The sequence below is a fragment of the Penicillium atrosanguineum genome (genome assembly GCF_028827265.1).
Source record: "Penicillium atrosanguineum strain IBT 20685 chromosome Unknown utg000003l_segment0_segment0, whole genome shotgun sequence".
NCBI classification, from domain to species: Eukaryota; Fungi; Ascomycota; class Eurotiomycetes; order Eurotiales; family Aspergillaceae; genus Penicillium; species Penicillium atrosanguineum.
In genome coordinates, this window is record NW_026623135.1 from 3897969 (window position 1) to 3925626 (window position 27658).

The following is a 27658-nucleotide window of genomic DNA, read 5'->3' on the forward strand; positions in this document are numbered from 1 at the left end:
GTCAGTCGGCCATGTCTCCCCACCTGCACCTGACAATTCACTATTCACAACCATTGGTATTAACCTTTTATCTCCGACATTACCAACTGGTCCCAGAGTCAGCTTCCAGCGGATTGGGACTTGAAGCCTGAATCAGCACGACTTCATTCGCATCCGGACCCTACGTCCGCATTCGTTGGTTCCCCGGCTTTGAGCTCCAGTAAAGTATTACGTCATCCGTTTGAAAGCGCATCTGTGAGCACCTGAGCACCTTGGGTTCTGTTTCGGCTCAGGTTTTGCTCTCCGGGTTCTTCGGGGGCGCTTTGTACCTTGTGTCTTATGCTATAATCGTGCGCTTGGACGATGTCCTGGCTGAGCTAATTCACCATGACCTCGGACTCGTCCCTGTGAGTCCATCTTCCCTCTCCCGAGGTTCCGTGCTTTGCGGCGCTTCTCACACTCACGCTGTCTTAGACATCGCCCGACCGAGTCTCTCATCCTACCGAATAAGCGACGCTTCATTCCCTTCAAAATCCCGAACTTGTCTGTATCTCCGCTTCCCGCTTCCCCTCCTGGGCCCGCACTGACATCAATCTGAACAGTCATACCCAGCTTCGCCACTACATCAGCACCGCCGATCCTGATCGCATCTATGTCGTCGTCGACAGAATCGTCTGGGCCATCCACGTTTCCACTCAGTGCTCCGAGAACATAGCTGTCATTCCGTTCGAGCCGCGATGCTTGGCGGCTGGTTTTGGGTGGATCGCGGTGGGGGGCCCCGATAATGGGGAATGCGCCTTCATTAAGATCGGTGACAGCGGCATTCAGGTCCATGGCGAGACGACCTCTCACCAACACGCCGACGTGGACAGCGCGCTTCCGCTCGACCTTGAGCCGCCTTCTGGCTTGTCTTCGCCCGGTACTTCCAACGGTGCCTCGGCGCCTGCCGCTCGACGTTCGGGCCGGAGGATCTTGCCTGAATTTGAGCTTCACAAGTTCGGAGGTACCATCGTGAACTCCGTGACTATTCATCGTTTCCCAGGAAATGGACAAACCCTCTCGGATGAAGATGTGGTGGTCTTTAGGTACTGATTTAACTTGTTTGGCGTGGTGCTATGTGGCTGACATTCTTGCAGTAACAATGACCGAACTATCACCGTCTATTCGCTGACCCGCGCGAAAGTTTTGAAGGTTCTTCAACACCCAACTTGCATGAACTATGCCTCCATATCCCCCGATCATAGGCTGCTTGCTGCTGTAGGAGACGAGAACCGTGCTTATTTCTACGAGATCACGCGTGATCTCGAGGGGTTGGTGACAACGGAATCCGGCGAGAAGCTCGCCGGATTGGAATGGGACTTGGCACAATGCGTTGAAATGGATATTGGCCTGCGGGCGGATGACGCGTGCTGCTTCACCATCGCTTTCTCGCCCTCGAGTCATTTATGTGCTATCGGATCCCAGTCCGGAATTGTCACCGTTCTGGACGTTGAGATGATTCACAACACTGCGGGTGACGAGCCAACCGATTTGCCAGTTATGTGCCAATTCCCGGCCTCCCGATCTTGCCCCGAAGGAGGAGCTGTGCGCTGCATGACATTTTCGCCCGAGCCGTGGGATCTCCTGGTATGGCTCGAAGGCCATGGGAGAGCTGGAATTGCAGATGTTCGCCAGGCATTCTTGCGTCGGCAGATAATTCACTTGGACGCCGATGACCCGCAGCTTCAAGAGGTTCGCCTAGTTCCCAAGACAGACGGATATGACACTCCGAATTTTGAAGACGATGATCTGGAAGTCTCACCGCGGGTAGGGCTTGATGTCGAGGATTCTCTCAATGAGCGGGGTGGGCATGAAGCGGAACGGTCTTCCCTCCGCGAGGCCTTGATTTCGGATCTCACAGAGCGCGAGAGACTTATCATGGAATTCTTGAACACGGCTCGTTGGACGTCGAGACTAGAAGAGGGACTCACCGAGCGCCCGGAAAGACCGCCCAGAGCCACTCTTCATCCTCTCCCTGCGACGCGTTCGCGACATTACGGTTCTACAGATGGGGCCACTCGTCCATCCCGTCCTACTTCACCTCCATATCTTCATGAATCTGCTGAATTATCCCGTACCAGTCATTTGGGACGTACGCACCATCCCCGACGCCAAAGCTCCGTGGTGCTTTCTCAAGGGAGCCGATCATCTGAAGCGGGAGGTTCCAGTCAGGACCACCAGCCCAGCCTGACCCTCAGCTACACCGCATCGCCTTCCGAGTTACGATCTAACGGATCGGACGCCACGTCTCGGTTTGCCGATTCAGACCCCGCCATCCATGATACAGGCTTTCTCCCCGAGATGAGAGCACCGCCTTCACCCCCAGTGACTGGTCTCGATCTCGGTCTTTCTCCCGAGGCATTGCGTATTCTAGCCCGGTCCAGATCTACACCCCGACGACCCGAACAAGGGCAGTCCGGTGCCGAGAGGCGCTACGACACGTCACGTCTATCGAACTACGAGATTAGAGCTAATGTTGCGGCCGAGCGTCTTCGGCGCCAACGTCAGATAGCCAATGAGGTACATAACCGCTCCTTTGAACGGGAACAACGGCATCGTCAACAGCTTCTTGGTTTTGAACAGACCCATTCTCCCCGATGGATTCGAAATATCATCAATGATCTCCCGGATCGAAGCCTCGTCCCTGGCCCTGGCGCCGAAGAGCCCGACTCCACTGCAGGCGTAGGCTTTGGCGCTGATGGCAGAACACTGTAAGCTGACACATTTCCCCAAACTTTCTTTCTTTCTTTCTTGACCATTTTTTAGGTATATTGCGACCATGGAAGGAATCTTCGAGTTTTCACTCAACATTCATGATCGAAAAACATTCCCGGTATTTTCATACCGGTAATTGTCTCGGCCCCATTTTTTTCTTATCCCTTGGCTCAATAAAGCCAAAATTATCTGGCAGGGATACATTCGGACTTTTGACTTTATGAACTTTTTTAACCCTTTATGGGTCTTTTCTTTGCGGATTTCTTCAATTTCTGACTTCTGGCGTCTTTTCATGCATATGATTCGGGGCGCTCGGGGCGTACATCTCATCGGCCATTCTGTTCTTCGTTCCAAGGCTTAAGGCTTCATGCACAGATTCTTCCCGAATGGCTGATCAAGGTACAAAAGTCCAGCTACTTATTTTCTAATTCATCTATGGGACTGGTTTTGAGCGTAGAGAAAATTACAAATCTACCTCTTGTAGGTTGTGACTCAAGGAAAGGACGGTAAATGCTGGGTAGTGTATGAAGGTAAATTGGGCGAAAGACCTGTCAGTGTCATGATCCAGTGAACTTTGGATCCAAAGGTCAAGCTCAGTTTCCAAGCTTTCGGTCATGGTGAGCTAGTTCTCTTAAGGGCTTTGGTTTCTTGGACGTAGCTTCTTGGATGTCATTCTTTTTTCTCTGCATCCACCCATCATTCCTGTACAAAGGAGTTTTAGATTACATGTCTCTTTTACCTTCCGTATAACAAAGAATTCTTTGACTTGAGAGGCTGGATCGAACTAGTCAAACATAGGGCAGCGGGAAACAGGGTATTGTTGGTTCCTTAAACAACCAATTGTGCTCAACTACATAAGGCATGGAGGTCCTCTAGCAATAGCTTTCACTTACAAGCTTTCACAGTCTATCTGTATTCTAGGCATTCTTTACATACTAATGCTTCATTCGAAGGCTTTTGTTGCAAAATCAAGCTGACCTCATTCACTATGCCTTCCCCCACGTCACGCCCATCTGACTCCAAGCCATCCGATCCAAAGCCATCCAGCTTTAGGTCACCCAATGGCAAACCACCCATCTCCAAGCATTCTTGGAACTCCAAACAAGAACACAACCCTACATTTGAGCAGGATCGCGAAAGCTTCTACAAATCCCTAATGCATCGAAGCCGCCTCATCAACCGTGAACCAGAGAAGTACATGGAAATTGCACAATACCTAACCAAAGTAGCACGAGAGTTTGACAAGATAAAACAACTCGCAGATATTTCTCAAGGAAACGGACGAGACGTCCCTCTCTGCTTTCCAGCACGATGCGACATGATCAAAGAAGAAATGCAGAAACTAAGCCAAGGACTCACGAGTAGGTCCCTGCCCCCCGCTTTGGGCTCGCTATTGATCGAGATGCTCGCTATTCACTCTGGCAGATTGACTCTAGATGGCAGTAGTACTGCCGTTGACCTTTCTCAGGCTTTGGAGCGGAAGATTGGATCGAATCAATTTGATTGGAAGAGGCGGAATAAGATTGATCGGAAGGGTCAACTTATTGTTCGGTATGCCCATCAGATCTTTGTTAGATTAAACCAGGCAGTTCCGCGCTGCCAGTGTCTTCAGTGTGTTAGGCGGACACTCCCTGGTGTTACGAAGAAGGATTGATACGGAAAAAGCTAACGTATATGAGTTAGTAGGAGATTGTGTACAAATATTTAGTCTAAGGAATGTTTCGGTCTCCACCTTGAGAATACTTTTGAAAATTTTTGAATAGCTTTGTTGCGCACTTTGACACAATAGTCTCGGGAATGAACCGGCCCCCAGTAGTTTAGATTAATCAAAGATCACCCATATGGGGAGAAAGATGCAGCTAAAAGCTCGAAGTATAACATGGTAGAGAGCTCCGGGAAATACCTTGGCCCCTACTTTGCCGACTTGTGAGTGAAGCCAAGGGCTTTGTTCGACTGCAAAGAAATGTAAATATATACTCAAACTTATGTGAATGCTCTTGGATGATAAATAAGTCATTTTAGAGAGCAGACAAAGATTCGAATCCAGTAATAATATCTATTAATAATGTTTCACATTTCGACAATGCCTATTGTATCTAAGGCAGTCTGTCTCATGCATCGAAATGAAGAACAAAGGGTCTTTATGTAAGCTGGAATTTGGCGAGAGCATAATAATGATACCAAGAGTATAAAAGGCAGCTTAAGCCATGTCCTCTACCCCGGGACAACACTAATCGACCCAACTCAAAAGATCAATTTATCGAGTACCGTCCTGACAATACTATTCAAGATGGGCAAGTCTTGGTCCAGCCCCAGTATTACAGCAGCCATCATGATGAACAATAGGGCTAGTCTCGTTAATAAATTGATGCATTATAGTCGCAAGATTGACCATCGGAAAGACAACTTTCAAGAGACGGCAGAATTTCTCGCTCGATGCGCCAGCGAGCTTGCCATGGTAAGTAAGTTGGCATCAACTACCGACCAATTGTTATACCAGCAAACCGCGGCATGCTTTATTAAGAAGTGCGCGAGGCTTGAGACGGAGTTTCAAAATGTAAGCAAAGAGCTTACAGATAAAAGTTTCCCCTGTTCCCAAGGGAAAGCGTCACTGATGATTGAAATGCTCGCCGTTCACGTAGGAAGACTGACACTAGACCCATATAGTGGCAATGACAAGTATGCAATGCACATGTATCTTCGGGCAACAAAAAAAGAATATGAATGGAAGAAGAGGCATGCACGAGATGATGATACTACCTCTATGATTCGAGGGGCCTTCAGGCTCTCTTTGCGCCTGAATCAGCGAATGCAATTTTGTCCTTGCCTCCAGTGTACGATCAAACAAGACTTCGAAGAAACTTTGTAATGGTTTACTTCTCTATATGGGGTGGCTGGACAAGTACGTGATGAAAATTGACATGTGTATCTTTGCGGCGCTATCGAGTCTTTCACTTGCTGACAAGGGCTATTTGAAAAAAAAAAAAAAAAAAAAAAAAAAAAGGAAAAAAAAAGGAAAGGAACATTTTCAGTTCGGAATAAATTCGTCGTAATTGAGCTGATCGTAAGACTACTTGGTTCAAGGAGTGGCTTTCAAATTAATGCAAGTCGATAGAAATGTATCAACTAAGTAATTATAGCTACATTCCACTAATACCTCGCTCGAAACGTTGCTCTTCATCTAGGACTGCGTAGTTAGATCATCAATGCTGTCAAAAATGGTACAGTCATCGTCATCCTCGCACATAGTCGTGCGCTCGAGGTTTTTATCCACGGGCCCAGTTGGCCCACTTGAGTAGCGACACTCGGACGAGATGCAGTACTGCCCGGTCTCAATATCGTCAAGGAGCCCATCTGGATACTGCTCGTCACCCCAGTAGCCTAACCAGTTCAACCATTCAGCTGTCTCATCTGTCTCCTCAGTAGCTCCTGTTCCAGCCCCAGACGCGACGGTGAATGTACTCGAGTCAACGTCGTACAAGAAGCCCCGGTAATTGAGCGTCATATCCCATACGTAACCAGCGTCCGTTTTGTCGGAAATAATGCCCAGTGCGATAGTGTAGTCTTGGGTGCCCGCGGTAACGTAGTTGGCGTGTCCTCCGTACGCGATGTAGGTGATGGGGCGATCTCCTGAGAAGTCCAACACATCCCAGTAGTAGGCTGATCCGGCGCTGTGCTCGGAACAATAGATGGCGTACGGTTTTTCATCAACGAAACGGATCTAAAGAGTATGTATAAGATTAGGCACAGATCAAGCGTGTGAAAATTTCTGAAAGTATGCTTACCATAACGTGCTCCCAGTCACCGACGTGGTCGTCAAAGTTGATGTCCAAAACCCTGCCGAGAATTACAGATTAGCAAACCAAATGTAAATTTAGCGCGAGCAGAAGCTCGGGCACTGACTTTCCACCATAGTTGTACGAATAAAAGTAGAAGTAGAACACATCGGTCGTGGTGCTGTTCTTCTCTGCGGCAATAATAAGACCCGGAGCGGCGCTGAGGCCATCGCTGTCGGGGATGCCGTACTCCGAAAGGAGCCAGGCCGGGGTGTCATCCAATGGGTCCAGAATGGGTCCGTCAGAGGCAGTCAGATAGACATCCGAAGCATACGTGTCGAGCGTATCGAGCGTGACCGACCCGTTGGTCCCGGTAGCGACATAGTCCACCTCGGGCTCAACGTTGGCCAGATGTGTTGTGATATCAGACGGGAACCACTTCTCAATACTATAAAGGTAAGACAGGGGCGCATATGTGATAGCATAATCAGGGAGCGTGTCGCGCTTGACCAGCTTAGAACCAGCCTCCTTAAGAGGCACTGCAGCTGTGAGGCTCGCGAGCGCGAGAAAGTTGAACACTTGGTGAATTGAGGACATCCTGATGGTATGCGGTGTGTGGTATAGTGTCGCGCACCGATGCAGATTGACATGGTCGGGCAGTCGTGACTATACTTATAGTCCTTGGTCACTCCTAATACAGCCTACATTCGTGAGGACATCGTGCCGGGATGTGACCATCCCAGCTGGGACATATTCCCGGGCTAGTGCCTGTGAATAGTCAGTGGTTTCTATGCTTGACGCAAGTGGCAGAGCTTAGCATCTTCAGGGAATGTGCCATCAGGCACAGGCGGCGGGATAGGGCTGGTGTGGACCACGTGGACCGGGTTTGAGGGGGCATCGAACTACAATAATTGATTGAAATACACATTATCGCTAGGGGTAAGAACCAGTCAGATCAGCCTGTGGGCTAGCGTGCAGCATTTGATAGGTCAGCATGTAGTTCTGTGCGGTCGTCAGCATAAGCTGCACCGTGACCTGCTCAAGTGCCGCGATATTATTAATGTAACCCGGCACGGAGTAGCCTAATCCTAATCGATACACAAGCAACCTCTTAACCCGATGCTGACTAGCCAGACGCGTACTCTTACAGGAATAAGACTCTTAAGCTTGGGGAATTCTCAAGGGCTCGTTGCAATATCATACCGTTAGCGATGGAAATTACTCGTGCGAGACCGGCCAGAAGCTAAGGGCACATGGGAACCCAAGTGCCCCGGAGAAGATACCTACATACATCATTAGTAGTTGCCAATATGTCCAATATAGTCAACATCATTTTTTTTCCGCCGTTCTTCCAATTCTGCACCCCAAAAAGCACTCATCTCTTCTAGCCTATTCAGGCAAGATTTATATCCCAATTATAACATCAGAGCTATCTTTGGTCATGGTAGAGGCATCTGCTTAGACAACAAACGTGTGATAATATATAGACAGACAGGCTTCATGAAGAATGAGGAGGTCAGAGAAATTTTCATGCCGCAAAAGACTTAATATTGATCATCACTTGTTGATCCGCCATGATTCCATAGAAAGAGCCCCACACGACGTCAATCCTCTCATTCTGCCATTGCACACCGCCATCTACCAAGCTCCGACAAGCGAGTTCATGTCAACGCCCAGTCCGCCTTTCTATTGTGAGACTTTTCCTCTGTTCTCCAGACAAGGGACATACCCTTGGAATATCACATACATCAGGCACTGACGTGTGCAGTCACGCAAAACGCAGTGATTGCGTCGTGGGCGCCAGACACACATCGTCGTGGGGTGTGTTTCCCGAACTGAACCCGATAAATCTACGATCTGACAACACCCATTGCACGTTCATTCCTACCATGGCTGAAAACCTGAGCTCGGTGTTGGAGCGCCTGAGCCTCAACACCAAGGATGCAGACCCAGAATTGCTCGCGACCCGGCTTGCAGAGGAGGAGAATGGTACTCTCAAGAACACCAGGCCTCGCAAGCAAACTCGAAAGACCACAGAGGAGCTGCTAAAAGAGCTGGAAAATGATTTCCTGGCTCCGTCATCTCGATTCAGCCCAAAGTGGTTGAATCAGCTACAAAAGTAAAGCCAGTCCAGTCGAGTTTGGAAAAGACAAGGTGCTGACATTGTTGCAGGCGATGGGATGTGTCGACCGACTCCACCGACCTTTTTGAGATTGCACCCACCCAGACACGAACGGTCACACGATTTTCGCGAGAAGGACTGGAAGGACGAGTGACTGGATACCACGAAGTGACGGTTCCAGCTTCAAGCATCAATGCCAAGAACTCGACATCGCTTCTTCGCCGACCTGCAGGCCGCGCAGAGTTTGTTCGAGGTGCTGCTGGATTTTTTCCTTTCGCGCCTGGCGGCCTGGAAGGTGTTCAAGCTATCGCTGATATGGAGGAAGACCCAGAGTCCGCGGACCCGTCGCGAAGCGGTGGAAAACAGGCCGGTCTGGACCGGATTATCAACTTCGGAACTGAGGGAGGCCTTCTCACAACACCTCCCGGCTTTAGTCGTGGTTTCGACTTCGCAGAGGCTAAGTCCAAAGAAGCTGCCGATGAAGATCAAGAAGTAGAGCATACCCTTCAGGAGGAGAGCGAGCTTAAGACTGATGAGGCCGAACGCATGCCCGAAGCCAAGGGCCAGACACTGGCCGAGGATGATGACGAGATTAGTGACGAGGATGCCGAAGACATCGATGCTCTGTTGCCTGTGGAATTCCCTGCACTCGAACCACGCAACCCACTGCTCCTGGGTATCCAGCAACAGAAGGGTAAGGAGTGGGCCCATGTGGTCGATGTCAACAAGGAAATCACAAACTTCAGTGACCTGGTTCCAGACATGGCCAGGGAATGGCCGTTTGAGCTGGATACCTTCCAGAAGGAAGCGGTCTACCATCTCGAGAATGGTGATTCCGTGTTTGTTGCTGCGCATACTTCAGCAGGAAAAACTGTTGTGGCTGAATATGCCATTGCCTTGGCATCTAAACACATGACGAAGGCCATCTATACATCGCCCATCAAAGCACTTAGTAACCAGAAATACCGTGACTTCCGCAACGAGTTCGATGACGTTGGTATCCTCACGGGTGATGTTCAAATTAACCCCGAGGCGAGCTGTCTCATCATGACCACAGAAATTTTGCGAAGTATGCTGTATCGAGGCGCAGATCTCATTCGAGATGTTGAATTTGTCATTTTTGACGAAGTCCACTACGTCAATGACCTCGAGAGAGGTGTGGTATGGGAGGAAGTCATTATTATGCTTCCGGAGCATGTTACTCTGATCTTACTGTCCGCGACTGTACCCAACACCCAAGAATTCGCATCCTGGGTTGGCCGCACGAAGAAGAAGGATATTTACGTGATCTCCACTCTGAAGCGACCCGTTCCCCTGGAACACTATCTTTGGGCCGGAAAAGAGAAGTTCAAAATCGTCGACAACACCAAGCATTTTCTTGAAGGCGGCTGGAAGAAAGCAAATGATATCATGTCCGGCAAAGATGCAAAGTCGAAGAAGGAGGCTGAAGCCGCGGCCCAGGGACAGTCCCAGCGCGGCGGACCCCAGGGACGAGGACGTGGTGGTCAGGACCGAGGCAGAGGTGGCGCTCGCGGCAATGGACAGCGTGGAGGTGCCCCACAAAGAGGACGAGGAGCTCCCTCCAATCGCGGCCAAGGAAACATTGCTCGCACTGGGCGTGGAGGCGGCCGAACGAGTGCTCAGCAAGATCAGAATCTTTGGGTCCACCTGGTTTCCCACCTTCGCAAGGAGGATCTTCTGCCGGCCTGTATCTTCGTCTTCTCCAAGAAACGATGTGAGCTGAATGCAGATGCTCTAGCTAGACAGGACTTCTGCAACGCTTCAGAAAAGAGCTTGATCCACATGTTCATCGAGAAGTCGCTCACTCGACTCAAGCCTGAGGACAGAGCACTTCCACAAATCCTCCGGCTCCGTGAACTCCTGTCAAGAGGTATTGCTGTGCATCATGGTGGTCTCCTGCCTATCATGAAGGAAATTGTCGAGATTCTCTTTGCCAAGTCTCTGGTCAAGTGTCTCTTCGCGACTGAGACATTTGCCATGGGTCTCAATCTTCCGACCAGAACGGTTGTATTCTCTGGATTCCGCAAGCATGACGGCAAGAGTTTCCGCGATCTGCTGCCAGGCGAGTACACCCAAATGGCTGGTCGTGCAGGACGTCGAGGTCTCGACAAGGTAGGCTATGTGATCATCACAACCTCTGGCCGAGATGAGGCCCCGCCAGCCGGTGCCCTGAAGAAGATGATTCTCGGAGACCCCACCAAGCTCCGATCTCAGTTCCGTCTCACGTACAACATGATGCTGAACCTTCTGCGTGTGGAAGCTCTGAAGATCGAAGAGATGATCAAGAGAAGTTTCTCTGAGAATGCAACCCAAGCCCTTCTTCCGGAGCATGAGAAGCAAGTCCAGCTGTCCGAAGCTAGTCTGGCTAAGATCAAACGTGAGCCCTGTGAGACTTGTGACCTTGATCTGGCAGCTTGTCACGAGGCTGCTATGGAGTATGAGAGACTCACGAATGAGCTGCATGTTGGCTTGCTGTCTTCGCCGGTTGGTAGGCGGCTTTTCTCCGTCAAGAGGCTGGTAGTTTATCGGAAGGTTTGTTCATGATTCGGCCATTTTCTTTACACGATTTTTCTGACCCTCATCTAGGATGGACTACGCACTGCCGGAGTTCTCGTCAAAGAGGGAGTGACGGGTGGTAATATGCCATGCATCCAAGTGCTCGAAGTTGGCAGAATTACCAACAAGCGCCACCCGAGTGACATTCTCCCATTCCTGCCCATGTTCAGATCGTTCTTCCAGCAGTTACCTGCAAAGGCTGCGTCAATGCACCTCAAAGTGCTCAAGATCCCGTTGTCGGACCTGGAATGTGTGACGAACATGCAAGTTAAAGCTGGAGGGCCGATTTGGTATTTGAATATTAGGAAAGGTACTGACAACCCCTCTCGCTAGTGGAATCATTTTCATCATACTAAGCTCATACCCCAACGCAGAGGCCATCAAGTTCGGCGAAAAGGAACTAACCAAATACACCTCCTCCTGGACCCAAGATTCGTGGGATGAGATCGACTGGTCGCGGATTAAGGAACTGCAAGTACGAGACATCCTCGATAAGCGAAACGCCCAAGCCCAGACTGCACAGTCATGCCACTGTTTGCAGTGCCCTGAGTTCTTGAAACATGTGAGTGAATTTATCTCGCAGGGCATTGGTGCCAGTCACTGATCAATTTGCAGTTCGAGATGCAACATGACGAATGGCAGGTGAAGGAGAATATTTCACAGTTGAAGCAGCTGATGTCCGATCAAAACCTGCAACTGCTGCCGGACTACGAGCAGCGTATTCAGGTTCTGAAGGAGCTAGGCTTTGTTGACGACCAAGGCCGCGTGCAGTTGAAGGGCAAGGTGGCTTGCGAGATCCACTCAGCCGACGAGCTGGTTCTGACCGAGCTGGTTCTCGAGAACGTTCTTGCCGAGTACGAACCCGAAGAAATCGTTGCGCTACTCTCGGCGTTTGTCTTCCAGGAGAAAACCGAGAGTACGCCAACACTCACCCCTCGTCTGGAGAAGGGTCAACAGGCCATTATTCGAATTGCGGAGAAGGTCAATGATTTCCAGATCAAACACCAGGTGATTCAGTCTACCGAGGACTCCAATAACTTTGCCAGTGAACCCCGATTTGGCCTGGCCGAGGTGGTCTACGAATGGGCCAAGGGCATGTCCTTCAACCGCATTACCGATCTTACGGATGTGATGGAGGGAACTATCGTTCGCACGATCTCTCGACTGGATGAGACATGTCGCGAGGTGAAGAATGCGGCTAAGCTAATTGGAGACCCGACTCTCCATACCAAGATGCAGCAGGCCCAGGAGTTGATCAAGCGCGATGTGATTTTCGCGGCATCGCTATACATGTGAAGAGACTCCAGGGCTGAGGGCCCAAGGCTGAATGTGGGCCATATCGGGTTACTCTCTGCATGTCCATTGGGCATCCCCCACCACAGAGAATTCATGATTATGCCACAAAAGAAAGAGATGAATACAATGAAAGATATCGATCATCATCGCCTTGAAATGTAGAACCGTCAAAATTCAAGCCTCAAAAACAAAGATAAACAAAGATCCGACGGAAATCACTGTGCGGCCGCTGATTAGCTGCGGGGCGACCGCCCGCGAAAATCCCAAAGAATTTCAATTCTTCCCCTCGTACACTTTTTTAAACCCACTGCCACGGACTCTGTCCTTACTCTCTCCCTCACTTCTAGCCCCGGTCTGTCTTCCTCGGGGGTTCCTTGGAGTTTTTCTTTTCTTTTTTTTTGGGCTTCTGTTCCTGGCGGGGTGCCTAGGTCAAGATGGACGTCACGGTTCTCCGAGACCGCGTCCAGTCAACGCTAGATGCGAACACAAGTACTCGTCAACAAGCCGAGTTGGACCTGAAATATGTATGTGCTGGGCCTGGTTAGTGGTGACTGGATCTCAAAAACTTACACTCGGGGGGCCTTTCCCCCATGTCTAGGCCGAAACTCAGCCCGGATTTATCAATGCGCTGCTGGACATTCTGCAGGGCGAGCAGAACAACGCTGTTCAGCTATCTGGTAGGCGCTATGATGTATCCTCGGTATTCTATCGCACTGTGTGGCTAATCAAACCCCTCCCCCCTCTCTAGCCGGTGTGTACCTGAAGAACCGCATCAGCCGCGGATGGGCCCCAATCGACGATAGCCCTCAGCGTGCCCCTATCCCCGAGTCCGAGAAGCCTGGATTCCGCGAGCGACTCATCCCCGCACTGGCGTCGACCCCTCCCAATGTCCGCGCCCAGCTGGTCCCCCTCCTCCAAAAGATCCTGCAGAACGATTTCCCCGAACAGTGGCCTGGATTCCTGGATCTCACCCTTCAGCTGCTCGGTACCAACGATGCGAACCACGTCTACGCCGGTCTCCAGTGTCTGTTGGCCATCTGCCGTGTGTACCGATTCAAGGCCGGAGAGAAGCGGGAGGAGTTCGACAAGATTGTGGAACACTCCTTCCCCCAGCTGCTCAGCATTGGTCAGAAGCTCGTCGATGAGGAGAGCCTGGAGGCTGCGGAGATGCTCCGTATTGTCGTCAAGTCGTATAAACACGCTATCTACGTGAGTGCCTCTGATTAATAGATGGCAACCCTAGGAAGAATTGGCTAATCCAGTCTCTAGTTCGAGCTTTCGCCCGCTCTCCAGACTCACCAGGCTACCGTCGACTGGTGTACATTGTTCCTGCGAATTATCGCCAAGACCGCTCCGGCCAACGCCATGGGCGAGTCCAAGGAGGAACGTGAGATGAACCACTGGTGGAAGTGCAAGAAGTGGTCCTATGCCAACTTGAACCGTCTTTTCATCAGGTAGGCTATCGCTTATACTCCGCGTTGTGTCGAGATCTCCCGTTTAGAGTCGATATTCTAACCCCCACCAGATACGGAAACCCCACTACAATCACGAAATCCTCCACTCCCGATTATACCCCGTATGCGAAGACCTTTATCAGCACTTTCGCCCCGGAAATCCTCAAGGGATATCTGCAGGAGATTGACAAATGGGTCTCCAAGTCGCAATGGCTCAGCAACCCCTCCCTTTCGTATACTTTGGTCTTCATGGAGGAGTGCGTCAAGCCAAAGGCGATGTGGGACCACCTCAAGCCTCACATGGAGAACCTGATCGCGCACTTCGTTTTCCCCATCCTTTGCCAGTCGGATGAGGATATTGAGCTGTTCGAGGAGGATCCTTCGGAATATCTCCACCGCAAGTTGAACTTCTACGAGGAAGTTTCCGCTCCCGATGTCGCTGCCACGAACTTCCTGGTCTCTCTCACCAAGAACCGCAAGAAGCAGACCTTCTCGATTCTCACCTTCGTCAACTCCGTTGTCAGTAAGTACGAGTCCGCTCCTGAGGACCAGAAGCAACCCCGTGAGAAGGAGGGTGCTCTCCGCATGATCGGTTCTCTCGCCTCCGTCATTCTGGGCAAGAAGAGCCCCATCGCCGACCAGGTCGAGTACTTCTTCGTTCGCCACGTTTTCCCCGAGTTCCGCAGCCCTCACGGCTTCCTCCGTGCCCGTGCTTGCGACACGCTGGAGAAGTTCGAGCAGCTTGACTTCCAGGACCCCAACAACTTGATGGTGATTTACCGCAACATTCTGGAGTCGATGACCGATCCCGAGCTGCCCGTCCGAGTTGAGGCTGCCCTTGCCCTTCAGCCGCTGATCCGCCACGATGTCATTCGCACTTCTATGCAGCAGAATATTCCCCAAATCATGCAGCAGCTTCTCAAGCTGGCTAACGAGGTCGACGTTGATGCTCTGGCCAACGTTATGGAGGACTTCGTTGAGGTCTTCTCTGCTGAGCTCACTCCCTTCGCTGTTGCCTTGAGCGAGCAGCTACGCGACACTTATATGCGCATTGTTGGCGAGCTTTTGGAGCGCAATGCTACCAAGGGTGGTGACGACGACGGATATGGCGACTTCCTCGATGACAAGAGCATCACCGCTTTGGGTGTTTTGCAGACCATTGGAACTCTGATTCTCACCCTGGAGAGCACCCCCGATGTGCTTCTGCACCTTGAGACCATCCTGATGCCCGTCATCAGCATCACTTTGGAGAACAAGCTCTACGACCTTTACAACGAGGTCTTCGAAATCATTGACAGCTGCACTTTCGCATCCAAGTCCATCTCCCCTACCATGTGGCAGGCCTTCGAGCTGATCCACAAGACTTTCAAAGCCGGCGCCGAGCTGTACCTCGAGGACATGCTGCCTGCTCTTGACAACTACGTCTCTTACGGCTCCGAGATGCTGGTCCAGAACCCGGCTTACCTCGGTGCCGTTGTCGGCATGGTCGAGGACATCTTCCGTGACGAGAAGGTCGGCGGTGTTGACCGCATCTGCGGCTGCAAGCTCGCTGAGACCCTCATGCTCAACCTCCGTGGTCACATTGACCAGTACATCCCGCTCTTCATTGAGTTGGCCATGGCTGTCATTGATGCTGGCGAGGCCCGCACCAAGTCTTACCGCATCCACCTGATGGAGATGATCATCAACGCCATCTACTACAACCCTCTTCTCAGCCTCCAGGTCTTGGAAGCCAAGGGCTGGACCAACAAGTTCTTCAGCACCTGGTTCTCTAGTATTGACAGCTTCCGCCGTGTCCACGACAAGAAGCTGTCCATTGCCGCCATCAGCTCGCTTCTAACCATGAAGGCCGAGACTGTTCCCCACAGTGTCCAGCAGGGATGGCCCAGATTGTTGCAGGGTGTGACAAGACTCTTCCAGACCCTGCCCGCTGCTATCAAGAGTGAGTTTCCGGTTTTCTTTCCTTTCTTTACACCTTTGTATCCTACTAACAATTTTATAGTGCGCGAGGATGCCACCAAGGAGTCCGACTTCACGCTCGATGACGATGTTGAGGATGATGACGAGGAGAACGACTGGGATGGCGAGGTTGAGTGGAACGAGGAAGAGGTTGAGGAGGCCCTTGAAGGCGACGTCGCCGACGAGAGCGCTGCCTACCTCGAGTTCCTGAACAAGGAGGCTCAAAAGTTCGGCTCTTTCGCTGATGATGACGATGATGAGATGGACGAGGAGTCCCTCCTCGAGACCCCTCTGGACAAGGTTGAGCCCTACGGCATGTTCAAGCATGTCTTCCTGAGTAAGTCATCGTTACAATCATTTCCAAGTAAATTCCATCTAACAACATCCACAGGCCTGCAGCAAGAACAGCCCCAGCTCTACGACAGCCTAACCAAGGTCCTCGGCCCTGAGGAGCAGCGGATCATCGAGTCCGTCTTCCACGAAGCCGATGCCAAGGCGTTGATCGCCGCCGCCAACGCCGAGGCTGCTGCTGCAGCGGGCATTCCGACCAACGGCCAATAAACCAAATTGACGCCGTATCGCATTGAACAGGATGTCACAGTCATCATGTCAGGTCATTTGGGATTCTCATCTTTTCATCCTCACGAGACATATGCCCATTTCATGTCTTTCCACCTTGTTTAGATCATGCCCGCTTTCTCGTTCATATCTGCTCATGTCTGTTTTCTCTTTTTTTTTTAACCCATTTCCTTGTCATGTCCCCCCTGATGTGCTCCCAAAAGTCTCTACCGCCCTATGCCCCTCCCCCTTCTAATCCGCCTCACTGCACAGATTCCCCAAGACCTAGTCGCCGAATGATATAGTACATCAGCCACGCAAACAATACTGTTTTCATGTCTTTTCCAAATTGTAGACTGCCCTTCTAATAATAGCAACGCTGTTCTCGAATCACACTCACTAGAATTCAAGGTCTGGGTTTGTATCGCGCACGTGACCGTCATGACATGATGTCATAGTAGACTGGCAAGCCATTCACCGTTCGCATTGCAAGGCAACTCAACAGGAATAAGATTACAGTATGTGGAGGTTGACTCCACAGGTGCCAAGGTCGCGCTGGATTGGAAACCAGCTGCAATTGTCTGTGGTTTGAAACGTCATCATGATGAGACATCCAGACTGTCCGGTTTGAGGGGTGGTCACGTCAGATGAGTAGAGACTCTTCTTTAAATGAGAGCTTCAAGTCAAATCCTTCCTCCATCCACTCTCAGCATTCAAAACATCTCGAATTTGCCATACTTTAAATCCAAGGCAAGCTATCTACGTGGTAAGTGTATACCTCGCCACTTGTTTCTAGGTTTTGGATCTAACACCAATTAGTGCAGCCACATCACTCACCTTTCACCTTACTCGAAAACTACCACCATAATGTCTGCTCCCTACCCCGGTCGCCAATCCCCACCTCCGGAGCGCCAATCTGGTGCTCAGGGCAACGACCCTCCCGCCAGCGGCAAGATCGGAAACTCATCTGTTCGCCCCGGCCCAGAATTCGGTCAGCAAGAGTCGGACAAGTCTAAGGCACATGGTCTTGAGAGCAACCCCACACATCCGCTGGAGAAGTTGGAAGAAGCCAAGTACCATAAGGGAACTGGGAATTAAGCTGGAGTTTCATTATGATAATTAGCATACCCACTCTACTTTGAGAGGAAAGGAAAATCATCACGGCTTATTGGAATAACATCAGATAATGAAATCATGAGTTTACATTTACAAATGCACAAAATGTATGAAAGGAACTGTGTGCCAGTAGCATGACAATTTTATGTCCATTTCCTCCGTGTATTAAAGTAACAGGAAAAGCAAGTGTTGGAATCAAATCACGGTAAGCGTAACCTCGTCATAGCAAAATAAAAGCGTCTTATTGCATCGCAGCGGTATCATCATCGCAAGGAAAAAGGGTAAACAGCATTTAATAAGCATAGACATGAAGAATGCGAGCCAGCACAAGTTATCTATGCCTTAGGCTCAGCAGGGGGAGCAGCACCAGCAGCCTCAGCGACAGGAGCCGAAGCCGGGACAACACCAGCAGTCTCGCCAGTCGTAGCAGACTCACTCTTACCCTGCTTCAGATCGGCAAGACGACGAGCCTCGTTGTGGATATCGCGGACCTGCTTATCGGTCTGGGAGTAAAACTCAAGGAGCTTACGGCCGGAGGGGTGCTCGAGGGCCTTCTCGAAGTACGAGTGCAGGCTGCTCCAGCCGGTCTGGGCCTTGCTGGTGATCTGGTAGCTCTCATCGAGGCCCTTGGCGCGGTCGGTGGCGCTGAATTTCTTGTCGAAGTTGCTCAGGACGGAGGTGAAGCGGTTGGAGAAGCCGTGCTTCTGGTCCAGGGCGATGGCCTTCTGGATTGCGTTGTCGCTGACCACGTAGCCTTGGGCGAGGTACTCGGCAACAATACGGGAGCGAGGCTTGTCCTCCTGGGAGAGCTCGTCGTCATCTTCCTTCTCGGTGTTGGCGGTGGCCTTCTCGCCGGCAAGGTCGTCGATGTTAGAGGCGGACTCGACGTGGACGGAGGAGCTGCCCAATTGGGTCTGGTCTAGGAGCAGAGCGGTCTTAGCGGCGCTGTTCATGCAATGTTAGATATGGTGTGATCCATTTTTGAGGATGCGTGCGATTGAGGGGCAGCATCTTGAAACGCGGGTGCGGGGTAGCTTACGCTTGCTTCTCGAAAGTGACGCTGGCGGACTTTTGGGCGTCGGCCTCGGACGAGACAGGGGTGATGGACAGAGAGACGATCTTTCCGCTGTTCAAGTAAAGCTGTTAGGAGTGTCTTGGCCTGCAGCGGGGGAGCTGGGAGCTGGGAGCTGGGTTGGTTCATACCAGAAGCTGAAGAAGTCGCGAACGTCCTTCTCGGAGGTTGCGGGGGCGATGCCCGAAACGTGGACGGTAGACTGGTTAGACATTATGAATGAGAAGAGCACGAGGATGGCAAGTAAAATCGGGTGTGTTTAGAAGGGGGTTAAAGAGGGAAACTTGATCTAGTCAGCTATTTATCTGTCGCAACTGCGCCACAAGTGACGTAGAGCGGGGCTGCACCGCCGCGTATGACTATAAACACTAAACTTGCTCGGGAGACCAATGGCCCAACGGTTGTTTTGCAAAGTGTCTGCCTGCAAACTCTGCCCTAAAAATAACATGTGAAAAGTAAACTGCCCCTGGCAGATAAAGAAAATGAAAAAAAGGTCCCCTCTTCACTCGACTGGCGATTCCTTCTGCTGTTTCAGTGTGTTTTCCAGCTCCCGCACACGGCGCCGTAGCTGCTCATTCTCCCGTTTCATGGATTCCAGCTCCGATCGATGAATAGTAGCCTCCTCGTACCGCGCCATGGAACTTGAGCCGCTCGACAGTCCGAGATGAGTCTGTGAGACAGAGCTTCGATGCGGATAGATCGATGGGCTGCCGTAGTGAGATAGCGGGTCACCGTGGGGATATTGTGAAGAGGGTAGAGATCCGACGGATGGGCGACGAGAAGTCACAGATGGTTCGCGGCTCCGAATTGTGCGAGGCAGGGCATGCTCTGTTGATCGCGATGGATGGCTAGTGTCGCGAGACGGGGCAATCCCGCTTACGCTCGCAGCTTGGGCGCTCTGGGCTGCAGGGGTATGAGAGCTGAGACTGGACGACGATCGCTGTCGTCGGGAGACGTGGGAGGTGGTGGAGCTGCCCAACGACGGGGATGCGTGTAGCCCGTCAGGCTCAGTCAGATTTGAGGCGGAGGATGCCGTGGAATTCACGGATACAGTCTGTTGGCGAAGAAGGGAGAGCTCTCGGGTCAACCGGTTGACCTATAGTTGTAAATGTCAGTCTCGTCATAATTCAAATGTCATGAGAGATAGTATCCCACCATCGCCTCCTGCTCCTTCTCCAGCACCAAATGAAGATCCGAGGGTGTAAGTGGTTTCGGGTGTCGCAGCGGCCCTGCATTAATTAGTCTCGGGGTCAGGAACAAATCTCCGTATGGTCACATACCTTGCGCCGTGCTGGTAATACCCGGCTCACTGGTCCCGAGCGGGGGACTGGTAGCTGCCATACTGGCACCTCGAGTGTGTCTAGGTGAAGGTGGCCCCATGGTAGGCAACATCGTGGGTAATACGGAAGTAGCAGCACGAGGCCGACGTGTGGACGTGAGATCGGGGGCCATAGCTAGAAAGTTAAGGAAAGGCAAGCTCCTCTGAACCTGCAGAAGGCATGTGAGAATCAAAGGAAGCAGCGGGCAGCGAACTATAAGCGTTTCAGGGCTGGGCAGGTGTGGCTCAGAACAATAACCGTGGAAACCCCTAGATCGGAATGCGACGAAACATTCCACTGCGACTATGGGATGAGCTCTTTTGACGTAGACAGGCGCAGGGGAGTCTCTCAGTGAGGGGAGAATCATCCCGACCCCTGATAACACAGGATTGCCGTGCTATTGGGCCGTGCGGGTAATGTGCAGATAGAAGGTACGTACCTAGCTGCCGACGCAGGGAATATATAACCAGAGCCAATATTAAATATGGGTGCATTCCTAACGCTCATCTATCATACGATCAACATAGCTATGAACGTCGGAGCCATCATGAACCGCAATGTCTATGACGTCCTTGGATTCGCCTCGTTGATCTACCGAGTGTAGCTCATCGTAGCACCTTGAGTGCTCGGGCCTCTCAGGCAGGAAACTGATGTCTCAACTGTGGAAGATCGTAGTAGCTTATAGATGCAGTACAGCCTCGATATATATCGATCTGACGAGTATACTTGGCTAGGCATCAGCTCCTCGCAGCAAAACAATAAACGTTCGTAAAACCCGACAATCCATCGAATAAGCTCATTAAGCTCTGTTTGATCTACACTTGGGGTTACATAATCGCGCCCAAAACGGCAAAACAACAACGGGGAACATTGCGGAGTTGTTATTTACGATTTACGTTTGAGCCAACCCAGAGACCCGCGGGAGTGGCCTCACTCCGTCACAGCCTCAACTCTCACCATTCTACTCTCTGCCAATGACAACATGACCCGGCCCTATGACCCTCTTATCCACATTCCACCCTTTGTGAAACCTGTCGCTCCTTACGTCAAACCCCGTCAGGAAGCCCTCCGCATCCGCCAGGCATTGACGTTGTACCTGCGCTCGCTCATCGTCTTCGACGATGCAAATCTCCCGAACCACACCCAGTCTCACCTTGCCCTCTGTGCGCCCACCGATGCCATTGCGGACGTCAAACCCATCCCTGCCGATCTCACGGGGCTCCGCAAAGAATACCTGCAGGCGCTTCAGGCCAATGTCGCAGCGCGAAAGGGGCTCCGGGCTGTGTCTGAGGACGTTGCCTCTCTGAGGCGTCAGCGGACGCCCGCTACCCGCCCTGCTGAATTCGCCGAGCCGCAGGAAACCGGCGCGGACCTGCGAGATTATCTCCTACTTCTGCGCGATCGACGGCGGCATGCCAAATTACAAGTGTTTCAGGATTATCTGGAACAGCTGGAAGGGAAAAAAGAGATCGAACTGAAAGGAATCGGGGCTGGAGAGGATCAGAGCCCGCAACTGTTGCCTAAGGGCTTGGAGGCAGATGTGTCTGGTCGGAGTGACACCGATACAGACTTAGAGGCACTGGTGCACAAGCTTGAAAGAGCAGTGCTGCGCTCCCGGAAACAATTGGACCGAGAGAAGCAGTTATTCGAGAAAATCAAAGCCCAGCATGGTTCAAGGGGCAGTGCGGCCTCAAGCGAGATCTCTGCAGCTATGAAAGCTCGTGCGTTACAACGCACACGGGACGAACTGGTTCAATGGGTTGAAGAACGGCTGATCATCGAGGGAGATCCGGACGAAAGTATAGTGCAAGACCTTCCCCCGGAAGAAATCGAAGAGGCTCAGCGTGTACTGGAGCATCAAAAGATGCAAATCGCCGAGCAATACACTGCCTATCTCCATGCTCGACGAGATCTTCTTGAGGCCGCCTCCAGAGCCTGTCAACCTGTGACAGTGACCTCAAAGCCTCCAACTCGACCAGTCAGAACCGAATTTGCTTCTGAAGAAGTACAACCGCCCAATGGGTTGGACGTGGTATCGTACGCAGCCGATAACCTTGTACCGCTTTCCAAGAGCCAGAAGGCCCTGGCTCTTCAGAAGTCTTATCTGTCTGGACTGCTTTCCAAGGAGAAATCTACAACTCTTCGGACCCTGAACCGTTTGAGCCATGAAAGCCATCTCCTTCCCGAGTACCCGATTCTCGCACGACAGCCGCGCTTCAAGCACGCTGTCGCCGCCCTCAATTCCCGCACTTCCTCACAGTCTGATCAAACCCCACCAGATGAAGTAGTGAGCCTTGCGGAAGCATGGGCATTTGCCTCAAATGCGGCGGGAGGACACGAGCGAGACTACGTACAGCAAAAGATCATATTGGGCAATGAGGTGGCACAAGACGCACGAAGAACACTAGAAGATGTATACGGCACCCTAAACCAAGACCTGAACGAGGTCATTGGCGAAGCGGAGCCCGAGCTAGCGTCAGATATCTGGGCCTCCGAAGCTCGCTCCACGAGAGGGGTTACGAACGCCACTGCGGCCCGGCTAGAAAGGCGCCCGAGAGGTCCTTGGTCTGGATTGAATGGGCGGGTTGGAGTGGAATAATGAGCTAAGATGTGTAATTCGTGCTGTGCACAGATAGATCCATTCCAGTGCAGAGCATCAAACTCAATTGAGATAGCCTCCTGGTGATGCTTGTCTAGATGCTCCTAGCGGTTTCACTAAGTCAACGCTAGACTACGTCACACACAAAAGGAATTCAGTCCACGGGGTCCCGGCATAAAATTATCTCGTAAGGTGAACGTCGAGTGTAGATCATTTGCAGATAAGAGCGGCGGGTCTTTAGTGCGACCGGCAAGCTTCCGGCATCGGACTCCCACGCTGATGCCTTCTCATAATTGTCTATGAAGCCCTATACTGCAAGTGCGATTCTGGAAGTGTATACGCCTCGACATTACCTTTGTAGTTACTTTCTTTATGGACCCTCTGACTCATAGGAGTCTTTAAAAATTGAACTATGTAATTTCGGCTGCCCCAGTTTACCCACTCTTCAGGGAATCTATTGACCCGGGTAAACTGCTCCGAATTGACTCATCCTCGAAGCATGAAGGAAAAAAAAAAAAAACAAAACCTTGTCTCCGCTCTTCCCCGTGACTCTTTTTTTCTATTGCAACTCATCTGCTTTCCCCTCATCTGTATCTGCTATACTCGATTGCTCGAGGTCCCCATTATCTTTTTTTCTGAGAGAAAAGTGGATCCTTTACGGTGAAGGGCACGAGCCAATTAGCGACCCAGTGGGGGAAAAAAGAACCTCCGAGTCGGAGAGTCATCTTCTCTGCTCCCCAACCATTTCCACTTTCAGCAATTGAACTTCTATCTTCTCCGCTACAAGCGGCGCAATGGTTCTTGCTGCTCGTTGTGGGCAGGCGGCGTCTCTGCTGCGCCAGCGATGCCTCGCTGAGGCTCGTCCGGCCCTCTCTCTCCGCGCTTTCTCCAACACCGTTCGCACCCCGGCCACCACTCTGCGCCTGCAGAAGTTCGCTTCCCCGGCTCGCTCCCAGCAGCTGCGCGCTTTCTCCAGTGCTCTGAGCCGTCTCGCTGAGCAGAAGCCCGATGCCGAGTCCTATCTCGCTAGCGGTGTCCTCAAGCCCAGCAGCAACCTTGTCGATGTCAAGAAGGTTCTGGTCATTGGTAGTGGTGGTCTGAGCATTGGCCAGGCTGGTGAATTCGATTACTCCGGTAAGTCGAGAGAGATCAACTGGAGCCCCGGACAGTCGTGGAGGCTGAGGTCCCTTGCGGACTGAGGCACACGACTCGCTCCGCGGGAAGCATGCAGAGAGCTTGCGGAGTTTCGCAATCTCCAAAGGAAAACTTGTGACTAATTTTTGACTGCGATAACACAGGCTCCCAGGCTCTGAAGGCCCTCAAGGAGGCTAACATCCAATCGGTTCTGATCAACCCCAACATTGCCACTATCCAGACCGACCACAAGCTGGCCGATGAGGTCTACTACCTCCCCGTCACCCCTGAATATGTCACCCACGTCATTGAGCGCGAGCAGCCCGATGGTATCATGCTGGCCTTCGGTGGTCAGACTGCCCTGAACTTGGGTGTGCAGATGAACCGCATGGGTATCTTCGAGCGCTACGGTGTCCGTGTTCTCGGTACTAGCATCAAGACCCTGGAGACTAGTGAGGATCGTGAGCTCTTCTCCCAGGCCCTGAACGAGATCAACATCCCCATCGCCGAGTCTATCGCCGTTGGCACCGTTGATGACGCCCTCAAGGCCGCCGAGGAGGTTGGCTACCCCATTATCGTCCGTTCCGCCTATGCTCTTGGTGGTCTGGGCTCCGGTTTCGCTGCCAACCCCGAGGAGCTGCGCAACCTGTCTTCCCGCTCTCTGTCTCTCGCTCCCCAGATTCTGGTTGAGAAATCGCTCAAGGGCTGGAAGGAGGTTGAGTACGAGGTCGTCCGCGATGCCTCCAACAATTGTATTACCGTTTGCAACATGGAGAACTTCGACCCTCTCGGTATCCACACTGGTGACAGTATCGTTGTTGCTCCCAGTCAAACTCTGTCTGACGAGGAGTACCATATGCTCCGTACCGCTGCCATCAAGATCGTCCGTCACCTTGGTGTCGTCGGCGAGTGCAACGTCCAGTACGCTCTGCAGCCCGATGGTCTCGACTACCGTGTCATTGAGGTCAACGCTCGTCTCTCTCGTTCGTCTGCTCTGGCCTCCAAGGCTACCGGTTACCCTCTGGCCTACACTGCTGCCAAGATTGGTCTCGGCCACACCCTGCCCGAGCTGCCTAACGCTGTCACCAAGACCACCACCGCCAACTTCGAGCCTTCCCTTGACTACATCGTCACTAAGATTCCCCGCTGGGATTTGAGCAAGTTCCAGCACGTCAACCGTGACATTGGCAGTGCCATGAAGTCTGTTGGTGAGGTTATGGCTATCGGACGTACTTTCGAAGAGTCCCTCCAGAAGGCTATCCGCCAGGTTGACCCCAAGTACCTTGGTCTCCAGGGTGACCACTTCGAGGACCTTGACGACGTCTTGAAGAACCCCACTGACCGCCGCTGGTTGGCCGTCGGCCAGGCTATGCTCCACGAAGGTTACACTGTTGACCGGATTCACGAGCTGAGCAAGATCGACAAGTGGTTCTTGTACAAGATCCAGAACATCGTTGACTGCAACAACGAGCTCAAGGAGATCGGCAGCCTCTTCGGCGTCAAGAAGGAGACCATGCTCAAGGCCAAGAAGCTCGGCTTCTCTGACAAGCAGATCTCTCTTCTTGTTGGTTGCTCCGAGGACGAGGTCCGCGCTCGCCGTAAGTCCTTCGGCATCACCCCCTGGGTCAAGAAGATCGATACCCTGGCTGCTGAGTTCCCTGCGGACACCAACTACTTGTACACTACCTACAATGCCTCCTCCCACGATGTCACTTTCGATGACCACGGAACTCTCATCCTGGGTAGCGGTGTTTACCGTATTGGTAGCTCCGTCGAGTTCGATTGGTGCGCTGTGAATGCCACCTTGTCTCTTCGCAGCATGGGCAAGAAGACTGTCATGATCAACTACAACCCCGAGACCTACTCCACTGACTTCGATACCGCCGATAAGCTGTACTTTGAGGAGTTGAGCTACGAGCGTGTCATGGATATCTACGAGCTGGAGAGCGCCACCGGCGTTGTTGTCTCTGTCGGCGGTCAGCTGCCCCAGAACATTGCCCTCCGTCTGCAGGAGACTGGCGGTGCCAAGGTTCTTGGTACCGATCCCCAGGATATTGACAAGGCCGAGGACCGTCACAAGTTCTCTCAGATCCTTGACAGCATTGGTGTTGACCAGCCCGCCTGGAAGGAGCTGACCTCCTTCCCCGAGGCTGAGCAGTTCGCTGAGACCGTTGGATACCCCGTCCTGGTCCGCCCCAGTTACGTCCTGTCTGGTGCTGCCATGAACGTCATCTACGGTGTCGATGAGCTCAAGGAGAAGCTCCTCAACGCCAGCGCCGTCTCCCCCGACCACCCCGTCGTCATTACCAAGTTCATTGAGGGTGCCGAGGAGATCGATGTTGACGCTGTCGCTTCCAACGGCGAATTGCTGCTCCACGCCGTTTCCGAACACATTGAGCCCGCTGGTGTCCACTCTGGAGATGCCACTCTTGTCCTCCCCCCTGTCAACCTGCCCGAGTCCATCATGGACCGTGTTAAGGAGATCGCTGAGAAGGTCGCCAAGGCCTGGAACATCACCGGTCCCTTCAACATGCAGATCATCAAGGCTGACCAGGAGGGTGCCGAGCCCCAGCTCAAGGTCATCGAGTGCAACCTGCGTGCCTCGCGTTCCTTCCCCTTCGTCAGCAAGGTCTTGGGTACCAACTTCATTGATGTTGCCACCAAGGCTCTTGTCGGCCGTGATGTCCCCAAGCCCGTTGATCTCATGAGTGAGAAGCGTGACTACCTCGCCACCAAGGTTCCCCAATTCTCCTGGACCCGTCTGGCTGGTGCCGACCCCTTCCTCGGTGTTGAGATGTCCTCCACCGGTGAGATTGCCTGCTTCGGTAAGGACCTGGTTGAGGCCTACTGGGCCTCCCTCCAGTCCACCATGAACTTCCGCATGCCCGAGCCCGGTGAGGGTATCCTCCTCGGCGGTGACATCAACCAGACTGCTCTGGCTGCCGTCGTCGACTACTTGAACCCCCTCGGCTACAAGTTCTTCGCTGCCAACCCCGAGATCAAGAACCACCTCGAGAAGACCTGCAAGGACAACGTCTCCGTCCAGGTCATCGAGTTCCCCAAGAAGGACAAGCGTGCTCTCCGTGAGGTCTTCCAGAAGTACGACATTCGTGGTGTCTTCAACTTGGCCAAGACCCGTGGCAAGACCCAGCTTGATGAAGACTACGTTATGCGCCGTAACGCTGTCGACTTTGGCGTTCCCCTCTTCATGGAGCCCAAGGTATGTTTACTCCATTTCATATCCACCCAGCGTATCAAATTCTAACTACGTCCTCAATAGACCGCCCAGCTCTTCGCTCAGTGCATGAACGTCAAGCTCCCCCGCGCCGAGGGTATTCCCACCGAGGTCCGCAGCTGGTCCGACTTCGTTGGCGGTAAACTGCTGTAAATGATGAAATCCCTTGCACAGAAAGACAAAAAAAGCCCCTGCGCCTAGCGGCACTTCTCGGCCTTTTGAATCGAGATTATACCCAGCTTTCCCGGCATGGTGGTGTAGGTAGGGTAGCCTGTTGATAGACGGCGTGCATTGTTCTCCTCGTTTTGAGTATTGAGTGTTCTGGGTTCTCCCGATTATCGATGTTTGTTTCCGGCTTTTCCCCTGCGGCAAAACAAGGCGGGGGATTAGCGCAGAGGCTGCTCTCAGCGCCCTGATGGTTCTGTATCTGACAAATTGGGTCTGCTTGTGCCTGCTTTCCGGGTTTTTGTGAATTGTAGTTGGTTTTGTGTTTCAGCGACAAAAGAACGTTTTAAGGTTTCTTATATAATCCAAGGTGTATTTACGCCAATATCTACTTCGTTCAAGTAATTGTTGCAAGGGCTCCTCATAGCTGTAACTGTAGCTGTGACATCGACATCCCACTTTTAGCCTGAGGCGGCGATAAACATATGCTGACTAACATCCAACAGCACCACGGCTTGCAAGCTTCAGATGGTATAAACTGTT

At 52.1% G+C, this 27658-nt stretch overlaps 11 protein-coding genes across 11 annotated transcripts; 8 read left to right on the forward strand and 3 right to left on the reverse strand.

Moving 5' to 3' along the window:
* Nucleotides 1-366: 366 nt before the first annotated feature.
* On the forward strand, nt 367-2869 carry N7443_004905 (uncharacterized protein; the record flags this gene model as incomplete). The annotated part of the gene is made up of 5 exons (XM_056884961.1): nt 367-386; nt 412-522; nt 582-1064; nt 1116-2729; nt 2785-2869. The coding sequence occupies 5 exons, from the start codon at nt 367-369 to the stop codon at nt 2867-2869; spliced, it is 2313 nt and encodes a 770-aa protein (XP_056743239.1).
* An 852-nt stretch (nt 2870-3721) lies between these two features.
* Nucleotides 3722-4387, forward strand: N7443_004906 (uncharacterized protein; the record flags this gene model as incomplete). Its single annotated transcript, XM_056884962.1, has 1 exon — nt 3722-4387. The coding sequence occupies one exon, from the start codon at nt 3722-3724 to the stop codon at nt 4385-4387; it is 666 nt and encodes a 221-aa protein (XP_056743240.1).
* Nucleotides 4388-5023: 636 nt separating this feature from the next.
* Nucleotides 5024-5348, forward strand: N7443_004907 (uncharacterized protein; the record flags this gene model as incomplete). Its single annotated transcript, XM_056884963.1, is given in 3 exon segments — nt 5024-5191; nt 5234-5290; nt 5310-5348. 3 exon segments carry the CDS (start codon nt 5024-5026, stop codon nt 5346-5348), a joined length of 264 nt encoding a protein of 87 aa, XP_056743241.1.
* A 566-nt stretch (nt 5349-5914) lies between these two features.
* On the reverse strand, nt 5915-7106 carry N7443_004908 (uncharacterized protein; the record flags this gene model as incomplete). Its single annotated transcript, XM_056884964.1, has 3 exons — nt 5915-6454; nt 6519-6570; nt 6637-7106. 3 exons carry the CDS (start codon nt 7104-7106, stop codon nt 5915-5917), a joined length of 1062 nt encoding a protein of 353 aa, XP_056743242.1.
* A 1292-nt stretch (nt 7107-8398) lies between these two features.
* N7443_004909 (SKI complex RNA helicase subunit SKI2) lies at nt 8399-12504 on the forward strand (the record flags this gene model as incomplete). The annotated part of the gene is made up of 5 exons (XM_056884965.1): nt 8399-8628; nt 8682-11184; nt 11239-11498; nt 11566-11770; nt 11824-12504. 5 exons carry the CDS (start codon nt 8399-8401, stop codon nt 12502-12504), a joined length of 3879 nt encoding a protein of 1292 aa, XP_056743243.1.
* Nucleotides 12505-12938: 434 nt separating this feature from the next.
* On the forward strand, nt 12939-16478 carry N7443_004910 (putative nonsense-mediated mRNA decay protein (Nmd5); the record flags this gene model as incomplete). Its single annotated transcript, XM_056884966.1, has 6 exons — nt 12939-13028; nt 13103-13181; nt 13253-13713; nt 13774-13958; nt 14030-16254; nt 16309-16478. The coding sequence occupies 6 exons, from the start codon at nt 12939-12941 to the stop codon at nt 16476-16478; spliced, it is 3210 nt and encodes a 1069-aa protein (XP_056743244.1).
* An 864-nt stretch (nt 16479-17342) lies between these two features.
* N7443_004911 (uncharacterized protein) lies at nt 17343-17573 on the forward strand (the record flags this gene model as incomplete). The annotated part of the gene is made up of 1 exon (XM_056884967.1): nt 17343-17573. The coding sequence occupies one exon, from the start codon at nt 17343-17345 to the stop codon at nt 17571-17573; it is 231 nt and encodes a 76-aa protein (XP_056743245.1).
* A 353-nt stretch (nt 17574-17926) lies between these two features.
* Nucleotides 17927-18877, reverse strand: vip1 (putative actin cytoskeleton protein (VIP1); the record flags this gene model as incomplete). Its single annotated transcript, XM_056884968.1, has 3 exons — nt 17927-18536; nt 18631-18717; nt 18795-18877. 3 exons carry the CDS (start codon nt 18875-18877, stop codon nt 17927-17929), a joined length of 780 nt encoding a protein of 259 aa, XP_056743246.1.
* A 288-nt stretch (nt 18878-19165) lies between these two features.
* N7443_004913 (uncharacterized protein) lies at nt 19166-20115 on the reverse strand (the record flags this gene model as incomplete). The annotated part of the gene is made up of 3 exons (XM_056884969.1): nt 19166-19759; nt 19819-19892; nt 19944-20115. 3 exons carry the CDS (start codon nt 20113-20115, stop codon nt 19166-19168), a joined length of 840 nt encoding a protein of 279 aa, XP_056743247.1.
* An 849-nt stretch (nt 20116-20964) lies between these two features.
* N7443_004914 (uncharacterized protein) lies at nt 20965-22581 on the forward strand (the record flags this gene model as incomplete). The annotated part of the gene is made up of 1 exon (XM_056884970.1): nt 20965-22581. One exon carries the CDS (start codon nt 20965-20967, stop codon nt 22579-22581), a length of 1617 nt encoding a protein of 538 aa, XP_056743248.1.
* A 794-nt stretch (nt 22582-23375) lies between these two features.
* N7443_004915 (carbamoyl-phosphate synthase (glutamine-hydrolyzing) CPA2) lies at nt 23376-27103 on the forward strand (the record flags this gene model as incomplete). Its single annotated transcript, XM_056884971.1, has 3 exons — nt 23376-23715; nt 23880-26935; nt 26996-27103. 3 exons carry the CDS (start codon nt 23376-23378, stop codon nt 27101-27103), a joined length of 3504 nt encoding a protein of 1167 aa, XP_056743249.1.
* Nucleotides 27104-27658: the final 555 nt, after the last annotated feature.